The sequence below is a fragment of the Mycena indigotica genome, assembly GCF_014461135.1.
Source record: "Mycena indigotica strain 171206Taipei chromosome Unknown Mind.scaff0007, whole genome shotgun sequence".
NCBI classification, from domain to species: domain Eukaryota; kingdom Fungi; phylum Basidiomycota; class Agaricomycetes; order Agaricales; family Mycenaceae; genus Mycena; species Mycena indigotica.
This window is the reverse complement of record NW_023503006.1, coordinates 4403168-4421284: the sequence shown is the minus strand read 5'-3', so window position 1 is coordinate 4421284 and position 18117 is coordinate 4403168. Positions and strand designations below refer to the sequence as shown.

General features: G+C 53.8%; 1 protein-coding gene across 1 annotated transcript; it reads right to left on the bottom strand.

The window, feature by feature from the left end:
• Positions 1–14104: 14104 nt before the first annotated feature.
• Positions 14105–17835, bottom strand: MIND_00895200 (CxC2 domain-containing protein; the record flags this gene model as incomplete). The annotated part of the gene is made up of 14 exons (XM_037365599.1): positions 14105–14270; positions 14321–14465; positions 14516–14698; positions 14748–15148; positions 15196–15206; positions 15396–15558; positions 15598–15797; positions 15846–16244; positions 16289–16562; positions 16613–16911; positions 17189–17317; positions 17364–17391; positions 17444–17733; positions 17788–17835. 14 exons carry the CDS (start codon positions 17833–17835, stop codon positions 14105–14107), a joined length of 2736 nt encoding a protein of 911 aa, XP_037218841.1.
• Positions 17836–18117: the final 282 nt, after the last annotated feature.

Genomic DNA, 18117 nt, shown 5'->3' with positions numbered 1-18117 from the left:
GGAAAGGTACAACGACCATCGGGCTTGCCGACGATTAAGGTGTTGCGCCTTTCGGAAGTATTCCAAGTTCTTATGGTCAGTCCAGATCTCAACCGGATGCGCGGCGCCCTCGAGGAAATGCCGATACTCCTCGAGTGCGGGATGATCGCGAGCATCTCCTTGTCGTGAATCTCGTAGTTGCGCTGGACATCATTTAAGCTTTTGGAATAGAACGCTACAGGGTGCCACTTCCCGTCCGGGGCGGATTGTTGTGAAAGAACCGCCCCCGTCGCATAATCTGAGCTGTCTGCTTCAAGTCGGAAAGGCCGAGAGTCGTCCGGGATCGCTAAGACAGGTTCTGATACGACCCGCGTCCTTGATGGCTTGAAAGGCGGCGGCCTGGTCTCCCCCAGGTCCATTTCTGGTCTTTCTTGGTGAGCGCAAAGAGAGGTTGCGCTAGGGCCGAGAAATCCCGAATGAACCTGCGGTAGAAATTAGCAAACCCCAGGAACTGCTGAACGTCCTTCTTGTTTTCGGGCGGAGGCCATGCGGAGACTCCGGCGACCTTAACGGGGTCCATTTCGACATGGTTGTGCGAGATAATGACCCCCAAGTACTCGATTGACGATTTCTCGAAGTCGCACTTTTCCTTGCGAAGGTACAACTTGTGCATTCGGAGCCGCCGAAGGACCTCCCGGACGATCTTGCGGTGCTTGCGGAGGTCCGAATGTGCGATAAGGATGTCGTCGAGCACCTGTAGTTGTGCACATTTGACAACTGCACTGAGTGCACTGAGTCAACCTGGTGTCAAATCCACTAGCTCCACTGAGGCCTGAGTGCAGTTAGTGCATTTGTCTTCTGTTCCCCTATAAGACTGATCAAACTTTGATATAACATCAGTATTAATAATTGTTATACTTAATAAATGAATGTTAAGTTCCTTTTCTTCAGGCCGAAGACCCGTTATATAATTTGGAAGACTATATATATAGAAAATAATCAATAATCCCAATTTGGACACAAATGATATAGCTGGTTACAATCATCAAAACTTGTGATGGCCATCAAAAATGTTTCCACATTGATGACATTATATAGATGCCATCAGTTCCATCATCAATTACCATAATAGTAGTCTTAAATAAATAGAATAAGCCTTTAAAGGAATGTGACATATGTGACAAAAAGCCCTGCTCAGTGTATTTGACAACTGTTATGCTAGCTGCAGCTAGTTGCATTTGTAAAAATATAACACCTATGGCTCCTGTCGAGGTAGATCATAACGTCGCCTGAAAGAATGAGATCCTGGAAAATGTCATTCATCATCGTTTGGAACGTCGCGGGGGAGTTTGTCAGGCCGAAATACATCACCAAAGGTTCGAACAACCCTCGGTTAGTCCGAAAGGCCGCCTTCCACTCGTCTCCTTCTTTAATCCGGACGTTATTAAAACCCCAGCGAACGTCCGAGTTTGGTGAAGTAACGAGCGCCCTTGAGCCTGTTGATAAGGTCGTTAATCAACGGAAGGGGGTACCGGTTCTTAATCGTCATTGCGTTGAGGGCGCGGTAGTCCTGGACAAACCGAAGCCCTCCGTCCTTTTTCTTAACGAAGAAGACGGGGAGGCCATCGGAGATTTCGAAGGGCGAATACGGCCTGTGGCAAGTCCTTCCTCGATGAACTCGTCAAGTTCGCTGTTCGAGGGGGAGATCGGATACACCTTGCAGTTAGCGGGCTTCGCGTCGGGGACAAGTTCGATAGCGTGGTCCCAAGCCCTTCGTTCTGGTAACGTGTCAAAGGACTCCTTGTCGAAGACGTCTTGGAACTCCTTGGCCCAGTCCGGGATCTCCGAAGGCGGAGGGGCCGAGTTACGGGCGAAGGCCTCTGCAAGGCGTTGGGACACTATACTGCCAGCGCGGATCTCCTCAACTGGGCGAAAGGAGGTGTAGAAGATGCGGTCGCCGTCTTCAAGATGCTCGTCGCCGTCGAGATCTGGTGAGGGCTCCGGAGGGTCCGAAGCAGCTCCGAGCTCGTCATCAGCATCATCTGGGCCAGCGATATCGATAGCGCAAACAGTGGGGAAGGCGCCCGCAAGTAGTCGTGATTTAAGGAGTCGGAGCCGCCGAACCTCGGCGCGTTCGGTCCGCTCTTCGTCACGGCAGGTAGAGCAGCTGCGGGGGGCAACGACTCATTTTCACCTCCTTTGTTTCCCAGTTGATCTCGGGGTTATGCTTTTTGAGCCAGGAGTATCCGAGTATCAGTGTGACGGGTACGACCTCAACCTGGACGACTCAGTACCGTTCAAACGCTAGAAGATCAGTCTTATCAGATACGGGTAGTCATATGATCATACAGTAGTCACGAGTATTGTAACAGTAAGCGTGACCAAAGTCACACCAGCAGCAATCTTAACCAAGTTCCTCTTCTCTCTTGTGCCTCGTCTTTCCTCCTTCTCGTGGACCCGTCCCGACTGCCTGAGTACGCTTCCCTGCTCCCTCCCGCCGTAGGTTACGGGTCAACCGTCGGGCAGCCATTGGATTCCAATGGCTGTCCGACCCCCTTATCGACACGACAACTCCTCGCTTCCACCCCGCGTAAGCTCCCCGAACGACAGCGTCACAAATGGAGCCCACCGCGAGGGCTTACTACATGGGCTGGGGGGCGAAGAGTTGTTTTTCTACGAAACGAAGAGGATTCGTTGCTGCTACGTGGCTCTTCCCACGGCCGGATTCCTGCCGTGAGAGGTCAGCCAGACTTACTCGTTTCATCTTGACTGGGCTGACTACCCGACTGATTCCCTAACGAAATTCCTTGCCGACATCGCTTAAAATTCGAAGCCGTCACTTGTGACTGCAAGAAAACTCTTTTCCTTCCACTTCCAAGTCGTCTTTCGACTCGACTTGACCTCTCGTCCCGTATGTCGTCCTCCAACGCCCCAAAGATCGTGTTGCGAAAAGTATCGAGCTCAACGTCAGCCCCCAAGCTCCCTCCCAAGACGTCTCGTCCACCGGTTAGCTTGGACTCTGCAGAGGCGGCTGGATTCCAGCCGCCGGTCTTGGGGCTTGACGAGGAAACGGATACTAGAGGCTCCACATCCAGTGCTTTTGACTCCAACTCCCCTTGGACGCCGCTACAAACACCGGCAGCCCCCGGCTACCGGGCTCCAACGGCGCCAGCCCCTCCTGTGTCTCCATCGCCAATGTTGAGCGCAAAAGCTCCGGTCTTCCGTCCAGCTTCAGATGCCGCCATAAGAAACGAGGAAGGCAGGGGCCGAGCCGCTAGCGGAGCTTCCGTCAAAACCGTCCGCGCCTCTGACGAAGAGCGAGATTCAGAACGACAAAACTCCTCTGGGGAAGAATCTTCCCGAGCTTCAGGCCGATCCGCGGGCCAATCCTCAAGCTGGCAAGAGTTGTCTCCTCCTAAGCGTCGACCAGCTAGCCCTATTGCCGTTAGCTTTCGACCTCCCCCTCCCCACTTCAGAGACGAATCCATTACTACGGCGCTTCGGACCGTTGCTGGATCCCCGCAACTGGCCATACCTCAAATCTTCGAATACCTCGGGGAAAGTCTGGGCTTGTACTACGAGTCCTTGGAGGATGCCGTTCTCAGACATCATCAAGAGGACCCGGAGACAGAACGTTACGATCCGTTAATCACGTACGGATTGGAAGGAGTCGAGCAAATATTGGACATACAGAAATTGGATCTGCTACGGCTGATACTCAGACGCTACCACTCGCCACGTCGGGACATGACTTGGGACTCGCTGGAGGAAGAAGTGGATGCCATTTCTTCTCTGCCAGCAGCAGACAACTTGGTTGCGCCCGTATTCCCTCAGACGGAGCCGCGATACTTCCGCCTTGAAGTCAAAACGTTCGCACGAGTGGCCCATGTCGTCTTCGCTTTTCATCAGATCCTTGAAGGGCTGGAACAGTTGGAAAAGCAAACCAGCAGATCCAACTTCCAAGTCGACTACGGGTTCAAACTTCTGTCCGTCCTGAATCGAGCTAGCGAAGCCGACAAGGTTCTTTTGGCTTTCGAACGGTGCAGCTACGCCTGGCTGGAGCCAAAACCCGAGTGCGCCGTACTCTGACCCACTGGGGTAATGTCGCAAGGCAGGAATCGGAAGCTTCGATTTCTTCACTAGCTTCCACTCGATCGGAGCTGCGAACGCGCCAAGCGGCATTGGATCCAGAGCCAGCTTTGAGATTGTACGTCTCCAGACCGGACTACCAAGAATACCTCGAGCAGGCAAACCCTACTGTATGGCAGCGAGTGAAAGCGCACTACCAAGCTGCTCAAGATGTCTACTCTCAACCGTACCGCACTGACTCTTGGCCTACGCATCCACAAGCTCCGCTTCTACCTATGAAACCCATCATACCTACGACTGCGCCGATTCTCCCTCAAGCCGGGGTCCGTTTTGCTAATCTGGCCAGCGCACCGTCTCCCATTTCTCATCGACCTTTCCCCGCTCCTTCGGCCGCTGCACGTGCTGGAATCCAGAACGTGTTCGGCAACATAGCTTCTCTAGGAGACAACGAGATTGGGGGGCCATATGTGCCGCTGACAGGGCGCGAGTCGAACACTCGCACGTACACGGAACGGGGGGCCTACAATCCCTATCCTACTTTCGCTTCCGGGCAACAGCCTCATTTACCCTCTACGTCTGGCTTCCAGTATCCTCAGACTCAACCCTTCCAGGCTCCTACGCCCTCGCGCGGCGCCCCTCAGCCCTCGGATTCGTCGAGTCAAGCAAAGAGCGTTCAGACAATGGGCGGGGATATCGCGGGCCGACGGGAGGAGGCGGGCCGCCGGGACCGCCCGGTCCACCCGGTCCACCCGGACCGGGAGGAGGATCAGGTGGCCCACCCGGTGGCGGGCCCCCGTATGGCGGCTACTCTGGCGGATTCCCGTTCGGAGGAGCTCAGCCGCCTAACCCGGGGGGCCCACCTGGTGGTCCGCCTCCACCGCCGGGAACGGGGCCGCCTTTCAACCCACCGGATGCCGGATGGGGGGCTTATCATCCGTTTCAAATCGACACTCAGATGAAGCAGTCCGAAGTACCCGCCTGGGACGGAAAGGGAGACTCATTGATCAAATACTTGGTCGGCATGAAGGACCTGGCTAGAAAAGGGCCACTGATTCAATACCAAATGGCGCAAAGTTGCCCCGCAGCGCTGGGAAGGCGCCGCGAAAGGATGGTGGGACGTTCTCCCGGACGTCGTGAAGGATGTGCACCAGTCTTCATGGGTTCATATGCTCAGAGCTATTACCTCGCAGTTCATGTCCTCTCGCTGGGAGCGTGAAGAAATAAGCCGTTTCGAGTCGATGTTCTTCCGTCAGAAGGGCCACGAAGAAGAGCTACCTACCGACTTCTTCCAACGAAGAATTCTCCTAGCGAAATTCCTGTATGCTACGGATGATGAAGCTACCGCCGTACATCGTATCATTCGCAACCAGCCTGACGCTTGGAAGGATGAAGTCCGTTGCCCTACGATATCACACCTGATAATGCTGGCTGAACACTATGGCGAAACTCTAATCTACACTTGGGAATCTGCGAAGATCATCCGCGCCCCTACGCGACCAGCAGGAGAACGGCTCAAAACGTCGATTCTTCCGCACCAGATCCGCTAATCTCGCTGCAATAGACGAAGATTGGGAGGAAGCGGAAGAGGAAGCGAAGGAAGCGGAGGAAAAGGAAGCCATGGCAGTCACTGGTCCTCGCTGGAACTCTAGAGTTAATCGCTCTAAGAGTATTTGGCCGAAGGGAGGCGAGATGAAAGGAATCAAATTCACCAGGGACGATTCGGTGAAGACTAACCCTCAGCCGAAAGGGGACTGCTTCATCTGCTCGAGCCCGTTACACCATGCCGCGCAATGCCCCAAGTACGAACTATGGAATAATACTCGATCAGCACATCTAGCTGAAGCGCTTCTGGCTCTGGTAGATCAAGACAGAGATGAGAGAGATAGAATCCTAGGCACTGATTCCGAGAATGACAATGTTGTTGCTGCTTATTCGCCGCCTGAATCCGCCAACGTGAACAGTTTCTCTGAGGCTTTGCTATCGGATTCCGATCTGCATAAGGTGGTTCTTACAGTTTCTTACGGAGGCAATCGCAACGTTCGCCGTCGAGAAAGCAGACAGAAACGAATACCTGCTAGCAAGAAGGAGAAATGGGCCGCTGCCTCGAGCAGAGAGAGAAGTCCCGTGCCCAAGGAAGCCCTGGATAAGCTGGCCAAGCACGTCACCTCTCCTTTAATCGTGGAGTCGGAAATAGCGCCCAATGGCGAAGTAGCGCAGGTCATTCGGCGGCTGAGGCAACTCCCGGCTGGAATGTCGTCTGTGGGATCTAAAGCTTTGCATATTCTCGCTCGCGTAGGCTCTCCCGTTCAGCCCCACGTCGTCGTCAGGCTGGATTCCGGCGCTGACCTGACGCTGGTCTCAGAAGAATTCGCTAACACGATCCCGGACCTACCGCCCCCGAAGGAAGGCTTACGGATGCAACTCTACCACTTGACCGGGAAAGCCAAAGTGCTGGGATATGTGCGGCTACCTTTGTACATCACAACTGTGGAGGATGAATTGGTCAAAATGGAAGCAGAAGCTTATGTCGTGAGGGGAATGCAAGTCCCTTTACTACTCGGCGAAGATTTCCAATCTGCTTACGAGTTGGGTATAACGAGACATGCTTCGGGAGAAAGCGAAGTGCTAATTGGCGCCACGAAACATCGTATCCATGCATCCTCTACCTCGGAGATCGACTTAGGCTTCCAAATGCGAAACGTCAACTTCACAAGGACAGTTAAGGAGTACGCTCCGGGTTCTTCTGGATCCCAGAAGCCGCGGAGGCGAGAACAGCCCATCAAGGACGAAGAAATACTAGTCCGCGCAGAGAAGGATGTGCTGATCTCAGCAGGCTCGGTGCACAACGTGCGAGTTTCGGCTCCTATGGAAGGGAGAGCGAACTGGTTGGTAGACAAGGTCCTTCTTACCATGGATGACGGCAGCATCATGGCCGCTCCCAGTACGATGATTTCCCGAGAAGCTCCTTACGTGCCCATCGCGAATACCAGCACGAAACCGTGGTTCGTGAGAGCTGGAGATGTGGTTGGCATCCTGCGAAACCCGGAGACTTACGAAGATTGGCCAGAAGATGAAGCAGATTTGGAGCGAATGGCGGCCAGCGTCGAAGCCTTAACCCGAGTCATACGTGCTAGCGCCCCAGTCAACGACCCCGCGGGCGGCTAGGAGCCAGACAGTGGACGCAGAACCCGAAGTAGCAGAAGGGGAGGCGGATGAGGAACTGTGGGGCCCGAAGACTACGGCCGTACCCGATCCGGACCCGTCTGATCCGTCGGTCAGCGTGTCCGAAGCTGTTTGTCTCGGCCCGGACATCCCGATTGACGTCCTCCCTCGCCTTCAAGAAGTGCTGACCCGGAATGCCGCGGCCTTCGGAATCGGGGGGCGATTAGGCCATGTCAAGGAGCAAGCCCCAGTCCCTACGAAGGAAGGAACTCAGCCAGTTTCCCTGCCTATGTACGCGGCCTCCCCCGAGTGGAGATTAGTCATCGATAAACAAATGGATCTCTGGATTGAGCGCGAAGTCATAGAGCCATCGACTAGTCCTTGGGGTGCGCCCTGCGTGGTTGTATTCCGGAACGGTAAGCCTAGGCTGGCGGTGGACTACCGCAAGCTCAACGCTTCTACGGTGGCAGATGAGTTTCCCATCCCGAGGCAATCCGAAATAGTCCAGGCGTTATCGGGGTCGCAGGTGCTGTCCAGTTTCGACGCTCTAGCAGGTTTCAATCAGGTGTCTATGGACGACGACGCGAAACCTAAAACCGCTTTCCGGACACACAGAGGGTTGTGGCAATTCAGGCGGATGCCGTTTGGGTTGCGCAATGGTCCTTCCATTTTTCAGCGCATCATGCAGGGAGTGCTGGCACCGTTCCTGTGGCTGTTCGCGCTGGTATACGTGGACGACATCGTAGTTTTCTCGCAAACCTGGGACGACCATCTAGTACATCTGGATAAGGTGTTATCTGCGATTCGCGGGGCAGGCATCACGCTCGAGCCGAAGAAGTGCTTCATTGGGTACACTTCTATTCTGCTGTCAGGGCAGAAAGTGTCTCGCTTAGGACTATCCACGCATAAGGAGAAAGTGGCGGCGATTCAAGAACTCGCGCGACCGACAACGGTGAATCAATTGCAGAAGTTCCTCGGGATGGCGAATTACTTTGCGATGTACATTCCGCATTACGCTTTCGTGGTTAAACCCTTGTTTGGACTTCTGACTAAAGGAGCTAAATGGGAATGGCGCGCGGAACACGAGAGAGCGTTCTTGGATGCCAAAGACGCTCTGTCGGTTGCACCCGTGTTAGGACACCCGATACGTGGACAACCGTATCGACTGTATACGGACGCCTCGGACGTAGCCATCGGTGCTAGCTTGCAGCAAGTGCAGAAGATCCGCGTCAGCGACCTCAGAGGCACGACAGCCTTCGATAAACTCCGTAAAGCTTGGGATGCTGGAGATCCAGTCCCTCGTTTGCATCCTTCGTTCATTAAGGATTTAGAGGAGGAATTGTACGCCGGCTCGCAATGGGCAGACGACTTCGAAGCTTCGGAAGTCTACGTGGAGCGAGTAATCTGCTACTGGAGCTGCACTCTCCGATCAGCCGAGAGGAACTACAGCGCAACGGAGCGTGAAGCGCTGGGAGCCAAGGAGGCCTTGGTCCGCTTTCAGCCATTCATCGAGGGTGAGAAAGTAGTTCTGGTAACGGATCATGCTGCGTTGCAATGGGCGAGAGTTTATGAAAACATGAATCGAAGGCTGGCGGCCTGGGGGGCGGTGTTTGCGGCCTATCCGGGACTACAAATAGTACATCGACCAGGGAAGATCCACTCGAACGTAGACCCCCTGTCGCGACTGCCGCGGATCCCAGACCACGACTCCCCAGTGAGAGACGAGGAGCTTGCGATAATACAAGACGAGGAAAAGAGGGAGCGGGCCGAAAGCTTAGAAGGGAGAGGCATGTTCACCCCTGCTGCGAAAGCCTCGTTTACGGCCAGCTGGTGGGACGAAGTGATCGATAGAGATGCTATGGTCATCACTCGAAAAGCAAGCGAAGGAGGCTGGAATCCAGCCCACCGCGATTGAGCAGTCTAAACCGGAGGAGAAGGAGCAAAGCGGAGTTTCGAATCAGGAACTACCTTTCGAGGAGGGTGACGCTTGGACTTACCCAGTGGGTGTGAAAGATGCAACGGTCGACAGAGATGAGGACTGGAACAAGAAGTCGCATCTACTCGTCTCCTTTGCACCGGACTTAGTGGCTGAATTCGTAAAAGGATACAAGGACGATCCATTTTTCCGGTCCAGATATGCGGAGGAAATAGCGCACCCAGACATGGTTCTCACTCCTTCTCGGTTCCAAAGAGGGAGCGGCGGCCTACTCTACTTCGTGGACGCGGACTGGAATACCAGACTATGCGTCCCGAGGTCGAAGGTGCCTTTCATGCTCAGCTGGCTCCATGATTCCGCCACCGAGACAGCACATGCGGGACCATTAAAGTTGCTACATCGCTGATGAGGGTGGATGACGGGTGGGGAGACCGGAGATGAGACCGACACTACACAACTAAAACTCAACAACAAAACAACAACTAGTCGTTCTGTCTGAGCGATAACCGTATAACACCGTTCCAAACGTCCAACAACCACCAATAACCGTCTCCTAATACGAGTGCAGAACCCTGGGAACAGAGCCTGTACACGGGTGTGCAAGGTTGTAGGGTAGATCGAATGAAATCTTGTTAAAGATTTGTTTTGTGGTTGTCCTTAAGCGTACTATCGACGAAATCCAGCAATAGGAAAGCGCCAATCGATGCCCAGAACCGTTTATACTCGTTTGGATCAGGAACTAACTGCCTTAAACCCAAGGAGTCGTCTCAAGTCAGGAACTAACTGCCTTAAACTCTCGACCGCCAACCGAAACCAAGTGTACGCCAACCGAAACTCTCTTATACGGCAACCGGAACCCTCAACTCTTTGATCACAATGCCTTTTTACTTGAATGAAAGAGCTAGCAGGATGATATTGACAAGCTAGATCCCCAGATGCACCTAGTAACGCGGGGCAATCCGTGAATCGCTCAAATACAGGACAGAGATATAAATACTAAACAGAAAATGATAAGATCAGGTAAATCGCCACAACAGAATGATGGTCCATGTGCATAATTTGTAAGGTATCGTTTCGCCATAAGGCCCAGAGTCGAAAATCCAGGTCTAGATGACCGGTAGCGTGTTTGGTGTCAATGACCTTTGTAAATCCTCCTTTATTGCGACCGTCTATGCGTTTTTGTGAACGGTCCGCTAACCGTTGTTGTTATCGTCGTGTTGCTCCACTTCCTAGCTTTCCATCGATATCCATGACTTGAGGTTAACCGCCAGACACCGTTAGGCAAATCTCTTAACGAGATAATCGCAATCTGTTGTCGAGTTGTTCGGTTGGACGGTTGCGGGTTAAGGTCGCCGCGATCTGCAGCCAAGCCCTCGTTTCCACTGAGTCATGCCTCCCGTTTAACCGCACCTCCACATGTCCTTATCCTTGCGTAAGTTCCGAAACCGTTCCAATGCTGTCAGGGACTGATCCGTTCAAGCCTGGTTGAACCTTCGTCGGAGCGTTCTGAGTTCGAGTCCCAGCGGTACCAGACCGAATATGCCTTTTAGTTTACACTCCCTTTTGGTATATATATAAAGGATTGGATGGATCCTCTATGTTGGTTGGGCTCTGCTGTTGTTTTGGTTGTTGTAAGAGTCGTTCTGAACGGCCAGTTGCTATCAACAACGGTCGAGTCGAAACGCCTCCTCGCAGATATCTCCCTAACTGGCCATTCGGGACTCATGCCAGTTCCTAGACGTGCGCTGTACCCATGAAACGAATGAAAACGGTGGTTTTCTATGTGTGTTCCAAAATGCGGCTTATCATCGCGTCAAGGAACTATTCTTCTGGAGCTCGCTGCATAAGGATGTCGAAGCCTTCGCCAAATCCTGCGATATCTGCCAGAAGATAAAAACGGATCACCGACGAAAGATGGGCGGACTCCGCCCATCTCACGTCCCCCGCCGCTCCCTTCTCTACCATCTCTATGGACATGATCACTGGTTTACCGCCTTCGGGAGACGAGAAGTTTACTGCTATTCTAGTATTTGTGGACAAGCTAACGAAATACGCCATATTCATACCGACTCACACTACTCTTTCGCAAGAAGGTTTCGCCAAACTATTCATCGACCATGTAGTCAACCGATTCGGAATGCCGGAAAGGATCATAGCCGACAGAGACCGTAGATGGGCTACCGCGTTCTGGAGAGCTGTTACGGCCCAGTACGGCAGCCGCATGGCCTTATCCACCTCTCATCACCCGCAAACCGATGGTCAAACTGAGATAGTTAACGCTTACTTGGAGCAAATGCTCCGGGCTTACGTCGCGAAGGATCGCACAACTTGGGCTCGATGGTTGGGAGAGATGAACTTTGCGTACAACGGCAATGTACACTCTTCTACTGGGTACAAACCGAGCTTCCTGCTCATGGGATACCATCCGAGAACAGAGGCCGGCGCGCTAATCCCGACTACGGATCCCGTAGTCAGGCCGTTCATGCGAGGACAAAAAGAGGAGGACTTCACTGAAGCCCTCAATGAACATCGTCAAGCGGCGAGGGACTCTCTCATACTAGCCCAAGAAAAGCAGGCTCGAGCATTCAACAAGCACCGTCGCCCGGTCGAAGAGATCCAGGAAGGGGATTTTGTCCTGGTCAACCCGCATACCCTGGAGCTAGTCGATGTGGCCGGGACGGGTCGCAAGCTAATACAGCGGACGATTGGCCCGTTCGAGGTTATGGAAAAGATTAACCCTGTGGTCTACCGCCTACGGCTCCCCGACTCTTACAATATGCACCCGGTGTTTAACTTGGAACATCTCAAACTTTATCACCCTTCGGAGGCCCGGTTCGGCGAACGAGAAGTCTTGCCAGACACTCGCGACTATCTAGCGCCGACCGAGGAATTCGAGGTGGAGGCAATATTGGGCCACCGCGTGCGCGTCGTCGAAAAGGACAAGAGTATCGAATGTTCCTAGTCCGTTGGGTGGGCTACGATCCTTCGGACGACAGCTGGGTATCAGAAAATGATCTGCGCAACGCTCCAGCTCTTAAGCGTGAATACCTTCGCGTCCATCATCTGAATTAGCGGGACGGACCGCACGTGACTACCTAGCATAAAAAGGTGTCAGAGTGACAAGTCACATCATTTTCTTCTCTTCCCGCATCCACTACCTTCTCCAGAAAAACGGTAAGCTCGCAGCGTCCGCTGGCATTCCGCCACGCTGCGAGCTAACCGAGCTTCGCTGACTCCTCTTTCAGATATGTCCCTAGTAATCTACCACTCGTCGATCCGATTCCACCAACCTCGCCTACGACCCTTTGCAGGATACGGAGACGGCGTCGCCCTGAACGTACAAATGTCCATGTCGTTGGGGTATCTTAGTGTCTTCAGCAACACAAGCAATCACCCTTGGCTGTAACAAATAGCTATTTGCTATGGCTATTCCCATAGAATTTAATTGCTTTCGCTCTGGGCTCCCCAGGCCCCTGGCAATCCCACACAAAAATGCTCTTGCCTGCTTTGGCTCTGCTTGGGTCCTGCCGCCAAGTTGCAGCCGGCACGAGTGGTCTCATCACTAGCTCATCACTTGGATCAATCGCATCATATACGACGTGCTACAATCAATTTTACACGGGTGGGGTCCGGGGAGGCTAACAAGCATTTCTAAAAAAGGTCCGTCAACATCCTAAACGGGACGTTGGCGTCTCAGCCTCATCCCACGTGCCTCCCTCGGTCCATCTCCCTGATGGTGCTCTCTGCCCTTCGCGCCGCCCTCAAAAGTCTGCGTTCATGGCTGAAGCCGCGTGGGTCCAGCTCTCCCTGGGTCGCGGAGCGCATTCAGCATGAGCTTCTCGTGCTCGTCGAGGTGGTCGTGGCGGTTGTGGTTGTGGAGGCCTCTTGGAGCTTCGTGCGCCAGCGTGTGACCCGCTGCGGCGCGGTCGCTGCTGGGTCTGGCGCGGCCACACTCTCCTGTGCGTCACCAACATCGTTAACCTCCCGCTGCTCATCCGCTTCGCAGCCAACCTGCTCCACCGCCGTTCCTGCCAGCAAATCCCGAAGCAATGGTACGTCGATCAGTTCCCTCGCGTTCGCCGCAGATTTGTTCCAGCTCTCATAAAAAGCTTCTCCGACCCTTTTGTGCATAGCGCACTGGCGTAGCGCATAAGCACGCAGGCCGCTGGACAATGCCACGTCTTCCTCATCCCTTGCCCCTGCGCTCATCCCATTCCTTCTGTATTGTCGCCAAGCAGCGTAACACGCGCTTCATCTCCTCGCGTATCAACGCCACTTCTTCGCGCCATCTGTCTCGCCGCGCCCTTGCCTTGGTCCAGTCAACCCACCACGGCTGTGGGGGTAGAATAATGAGCCTAGTATACTATAGCAGCAATGAATTTTACGCACAATCATGCAATTCTGTTCTGTCGGTGCCCCCTGCGATGCCCCAAATCCACGAGACCCGCGCTTCGATTGCAGTTTGAGTCGGCTCGTTTCGCGATGCCCCGGGCAGACTCCGCCGCGCGTAGTTTCTTGACAGAGGAGATGTCATTCTCGACACCTGCGCGCCCGTTGATATCGGGCGTCCTCGAAGTTTCCGGAACTCAGAGGAGAAGCCTTGGCCTTTCAAGGCGACCAAGGCATCATAAGCCTTCCGATACTTCAACGCCGCTCTCGCAATACGCTCCCCCAATGCGCTCCAACAACGTCGCAGACCGGGTTGCTCCTTTTTGCGCCACAGAATTCGAATTACGCCAATAGATGACGTGGGTCTTGGTGTATAAGCAGCCTCTCAGCGACATCAATGCATCCGCACATTGTCCCAACCGTAATTTCGTTTCTGCATCAGCGACCCCACGTCCACAATAGCGCCGGCGATCATCGGGTGACAATTCGGAAGGCAGATAGATTTTGAGATGTTCTGCTTTGGGAGGAGGTTCGTCTGGATTCCGTTTTTCATCGTCGCTCGCCCGGATATTCTTCTACGCCAGGCATGTAAGTCAGTTGTAGGTCGTGGAATGTCTTGAATCGCTTGTGCAATGAAAATCGCTGTTCCTGGATTGCACTCGAGCGGTCCGCGGAGATGAGTGTCTTGGCCTTCAGTTCTGCCAAGATGCGACGTCTATCATTTGCTTAGCAACTCCAAGAAAACGACCAGGGAATTCCTCTCACTGGGATTCCTCGAGCTGAAGGCCAGCTTTGACAAAACCAGCGGCGGTCATCTTTCCCTCGGGAACCAATGGTGCTCGACCAGCGCGTGCATCCTCGACTTCTGCTGCTTTCAGTTGCTGCATCACCTCCCGTTCGGATGGTCCCGCTAGATCAGGAATATCAAACCGGCGTCACTGCTCAGCGCTGATTACCGACCTTCTTTCCCCCCAATGATTAAGAAAGGGTTCGGCTCTCGGTGGTCCTTCTCCCAGTCGATGACCATTCTCTCCCAGACCTTAACCTTCTCCTCTGATATGCTCTCAGTCATCTCTTCGAATTCTTCCTCCTGTGTGCGCCGCTCTGCCAGAGCGACGATTAGCTTTCGCATGAGGATTCTCCCTGTCAGATGGTGATAAGCATAGTTCTCATGTCAATCTCCGGCACTTACCTTGCCCGATGTTCTTCTCGAAATTGAGATGGTCAATCTTATCTTCCAAGGTGTCGTGGCGAGCTCCTTCCCCCATCTCCTTCGTCGCCCAAGCACTAGGATTCAGTAGCGACCAAGTTCGTTCAATGCCTTCTCCGTCTGTTTTCCCAACTCCATGCGCGTAACTGAGAGTGTTCTTTGAGCGACAGTTTATCTCGTGGGCAGACGCATGCCAGACGGGTAAGGCAAACTGCATCTTGTACTTGGAGAGGTCCGTCGTGAGATCGCCGCGTTGTCGGATTCGTTCACCTCGGGCAGGTAAGAGAACCTGCCAATGGCAGGCAATGTCGTAGCTGATGGTCACGTTGATGACCTTCTCGCCTTGCAGCGTGGCCATGACAACGTAATCAATATTAGCGTATCTTTCAGCGGTTGGTCAATGGCAGACGTGAGACAAGCCAAGACACACCTTTCGCCTTTCTGCAGATCGCACATTCCCTGCTTCCGGACGAGCCCGTGTCGAGCGCACACCTACACCGCCTACCCCCGACACCCTCAAGCCTGTCGTCACTTTGGTGTCTTGTTGGATGAGGGCCGCGGGCGGCGCAGCTGTGAACCTGGCAGCGCTTAATAATGCCAAGGCAAGTTAAGCGGTTTCCAATCGCCTACCTCCTTCTCAGCCACGTATTCACGCAGATGCCGCTTGTAGGCCTCGGACTGGACAAAATACCCCTTGCCTTTCGCTAAGGCAGGATCTTGACGCTCATTTGCTCGAATGCGGTTCTTCAGTCGGAAGTTCGCGTCGACTGCCAAGATGAGCTTGTAGAGGAAACTGATTTTTGCATTAGATTGGCACACACTATCTCCTCACACACTCACCGTTGCGAGCGATCGACTCGTTTCCAACCTTCCGGTAGGTTTCGCCTGGTTGAGGACATGCCCAACAGGACACGGCCAACTCCCCGTCGCGGTTTCCGCAAGGCCGCCTGGGTCATGTGCTCGCCCGGCCCGTTTCGCCCGAATCAGGTAAGTGTATTGACGATGCATGCGAAAAAACGCCTTGTAACGATCCTATCGCTCCCGTTAACGCACCGCCAGATCCGGAAAATACGGGCCTACCGGAGTCGCCTCAAGTCGGGTCGCATCCGTCAACCTTTCAATCGAGCCGACAAAATCATTGACATTGATGTTGCCGACGACTTGCAAGAGTCGAAAGAGTTCCAGAGCCTCTAGCGTGGCGCATGTCTCTGGGTCTGTCGTGGTGGCAGGATACCAACCGTGAGCGAGCAGCTGCCGTAGGACATTCCGTCTTTGACCCAGCTCACAATTGCAGGTGCGCACGCGAAGAGTGAACACTCCCCGCACGTCAATAACCACCATGCGCTTCGTCACACTGGGGTTTGGGCACGGAAGTCCGTGGTGCCCGACCTGGAAGATCAAACCAAGGCCAATCTGGCCATCGAAATTGGGCAGCACCGAATAAAGGTTTGTCCGGCACCAAAACCGGCCGTTCCATTCCTAAATCAAATCAGACAATTGCCATCACAGATAAGCAGACCCACCTCGACGACGTGCAATGGACGTGTCTGGTGGGCACGGACAGTGCAAGACTGGCATTGTAGGTAGTCCCCACAATGACGACATCGAAACATCCGGGATTCGGGGCTTGACTCTGAGCAATGCGCGCAACAAGGCTTGTGAACGAAGTCGGCTAGCCCATCGCGCCGGACTAGCTCATCGAGGAACGTTGACGCGTGCGGTAACCAGACAGACATGGGATCATCCTGCACTCCCGTGAGTTGCCGTTTACTTTGCTCAGGTAAAGCACCTACTGAACTAGCATAGTGACGTCGTTTGGCCTTCTCGCTCGTATTTTGAGACCCCACGTCTTCCATGTCGGGCTCGGTCTCATATGATGAGACTGTGAGTGCGAGCGGACGTCGTCATCGCCAACACCCATCGGAGTCCACCCAGAAAGGCGATCGTCAGGCTCTTGAAGCTCTTCCGCGTCCAAACGAGGGCGCTTTCTTTTGACCCTGTTGACAACATCGGTGAAGACTCGTGCTCCATCCGCTGAAATGTGAATTTGTTCATCCCCCAGGAACGTTGTCGTCGCATTCGGAAGATTGTCGTCCTGGATATCCCCGAGCAAGTCGTCCTTCCGCCGACGACCTCGACGAAGCATCTGTGCAGGTGAGTGCGGAGCGTTTTGGTCTTGCCGCCTGGCCTTATTATATACACATTAGCCTCGTGCTTAGACATCAATACTCCTCGTATTTTCCCCTTCGCCACTGAACGCATGTCATTCCTCGGTCAAATGATGATTCATAAACCTCTTATTGCGACGATGACAAAGAGTACTGACAAGAAATATCGTAACTCGAAGTAATCAAAGTAGGACGAGCAGGGCAAAGACAACCCCGAGAAGTCAGCTCGAATTGACCCCATCGCGAGGAACGGACCGAAACCGTGGTTTCGGGAGACGGGTTGGGACACTCGTCCGTCATTGTAGCGCTGATGTGGCCAACTTGGTACACGTATCCCAACTCCGAAATGGGGACCAGCTGTGTCCAACGGCGGTTGTTCCAAACCTTCGCTTGGTGTCAGCATCTATAAATTCCTGAAAATTCCACTCACATCGACAAACCCGTGGTCTGGGGCGGCGCTCGTGCGCAATCAAGATGCATCCTTTGCAGGCGTACAACCCGTGCATGCACCTATTGCGCCACGAGCACCGATATAAGAGCCTCGCGTCCGCTAACGAAGTGAAACACCAGGCACATTCTTTGGGCGCGTTTCCCAGAGATCGCTGCTTTTCTTCGCGCAAGGTCCAGTCCGCCGCGTAGTTGGTCCACTGGTCTGCGCGAATTCTGAAACGGTGCAATACTTCGGGGTCGAATGGAGTGTCGTCTATAGCTTGAACAGGCTCCTCGATGAAGTCCTCGCCGCGCATCAGTCCACCACTGACCGGGACGGGTGGTGCTTCCGGTGCGTCCGCAACTGGCGCCTAGGGAATGTCAGCCACAAGCCCAACTCAAGACCAGAAGAAAAAAGCACGAACTGTAGCTCCGTCAGCCATGAAAAAGTCGGTAATTGGTCGTTGACGCATGAGTGGGGGTGGCGAGTCAAGATTCCAAGTCAAGTAACTTGGTAAGTGATGCCATCTGAATGGGACGACGTGCGAGATATATTATCACACGACGTGCGCGATATTGCGGAGGCAATTCTGATTCATCAGATTTGTACCTCGTGCTTGGTGCTGGCTAACCGAGATTTTTGGGGGTCTAAACAGCCCATCATATCCTCCGCGACACTCCCCTCCGACTCCTACATCCGACTTAAGTGAATCCCCAAACCGAGCCAAACAAACTGCTCACTGAGATGCTCCACC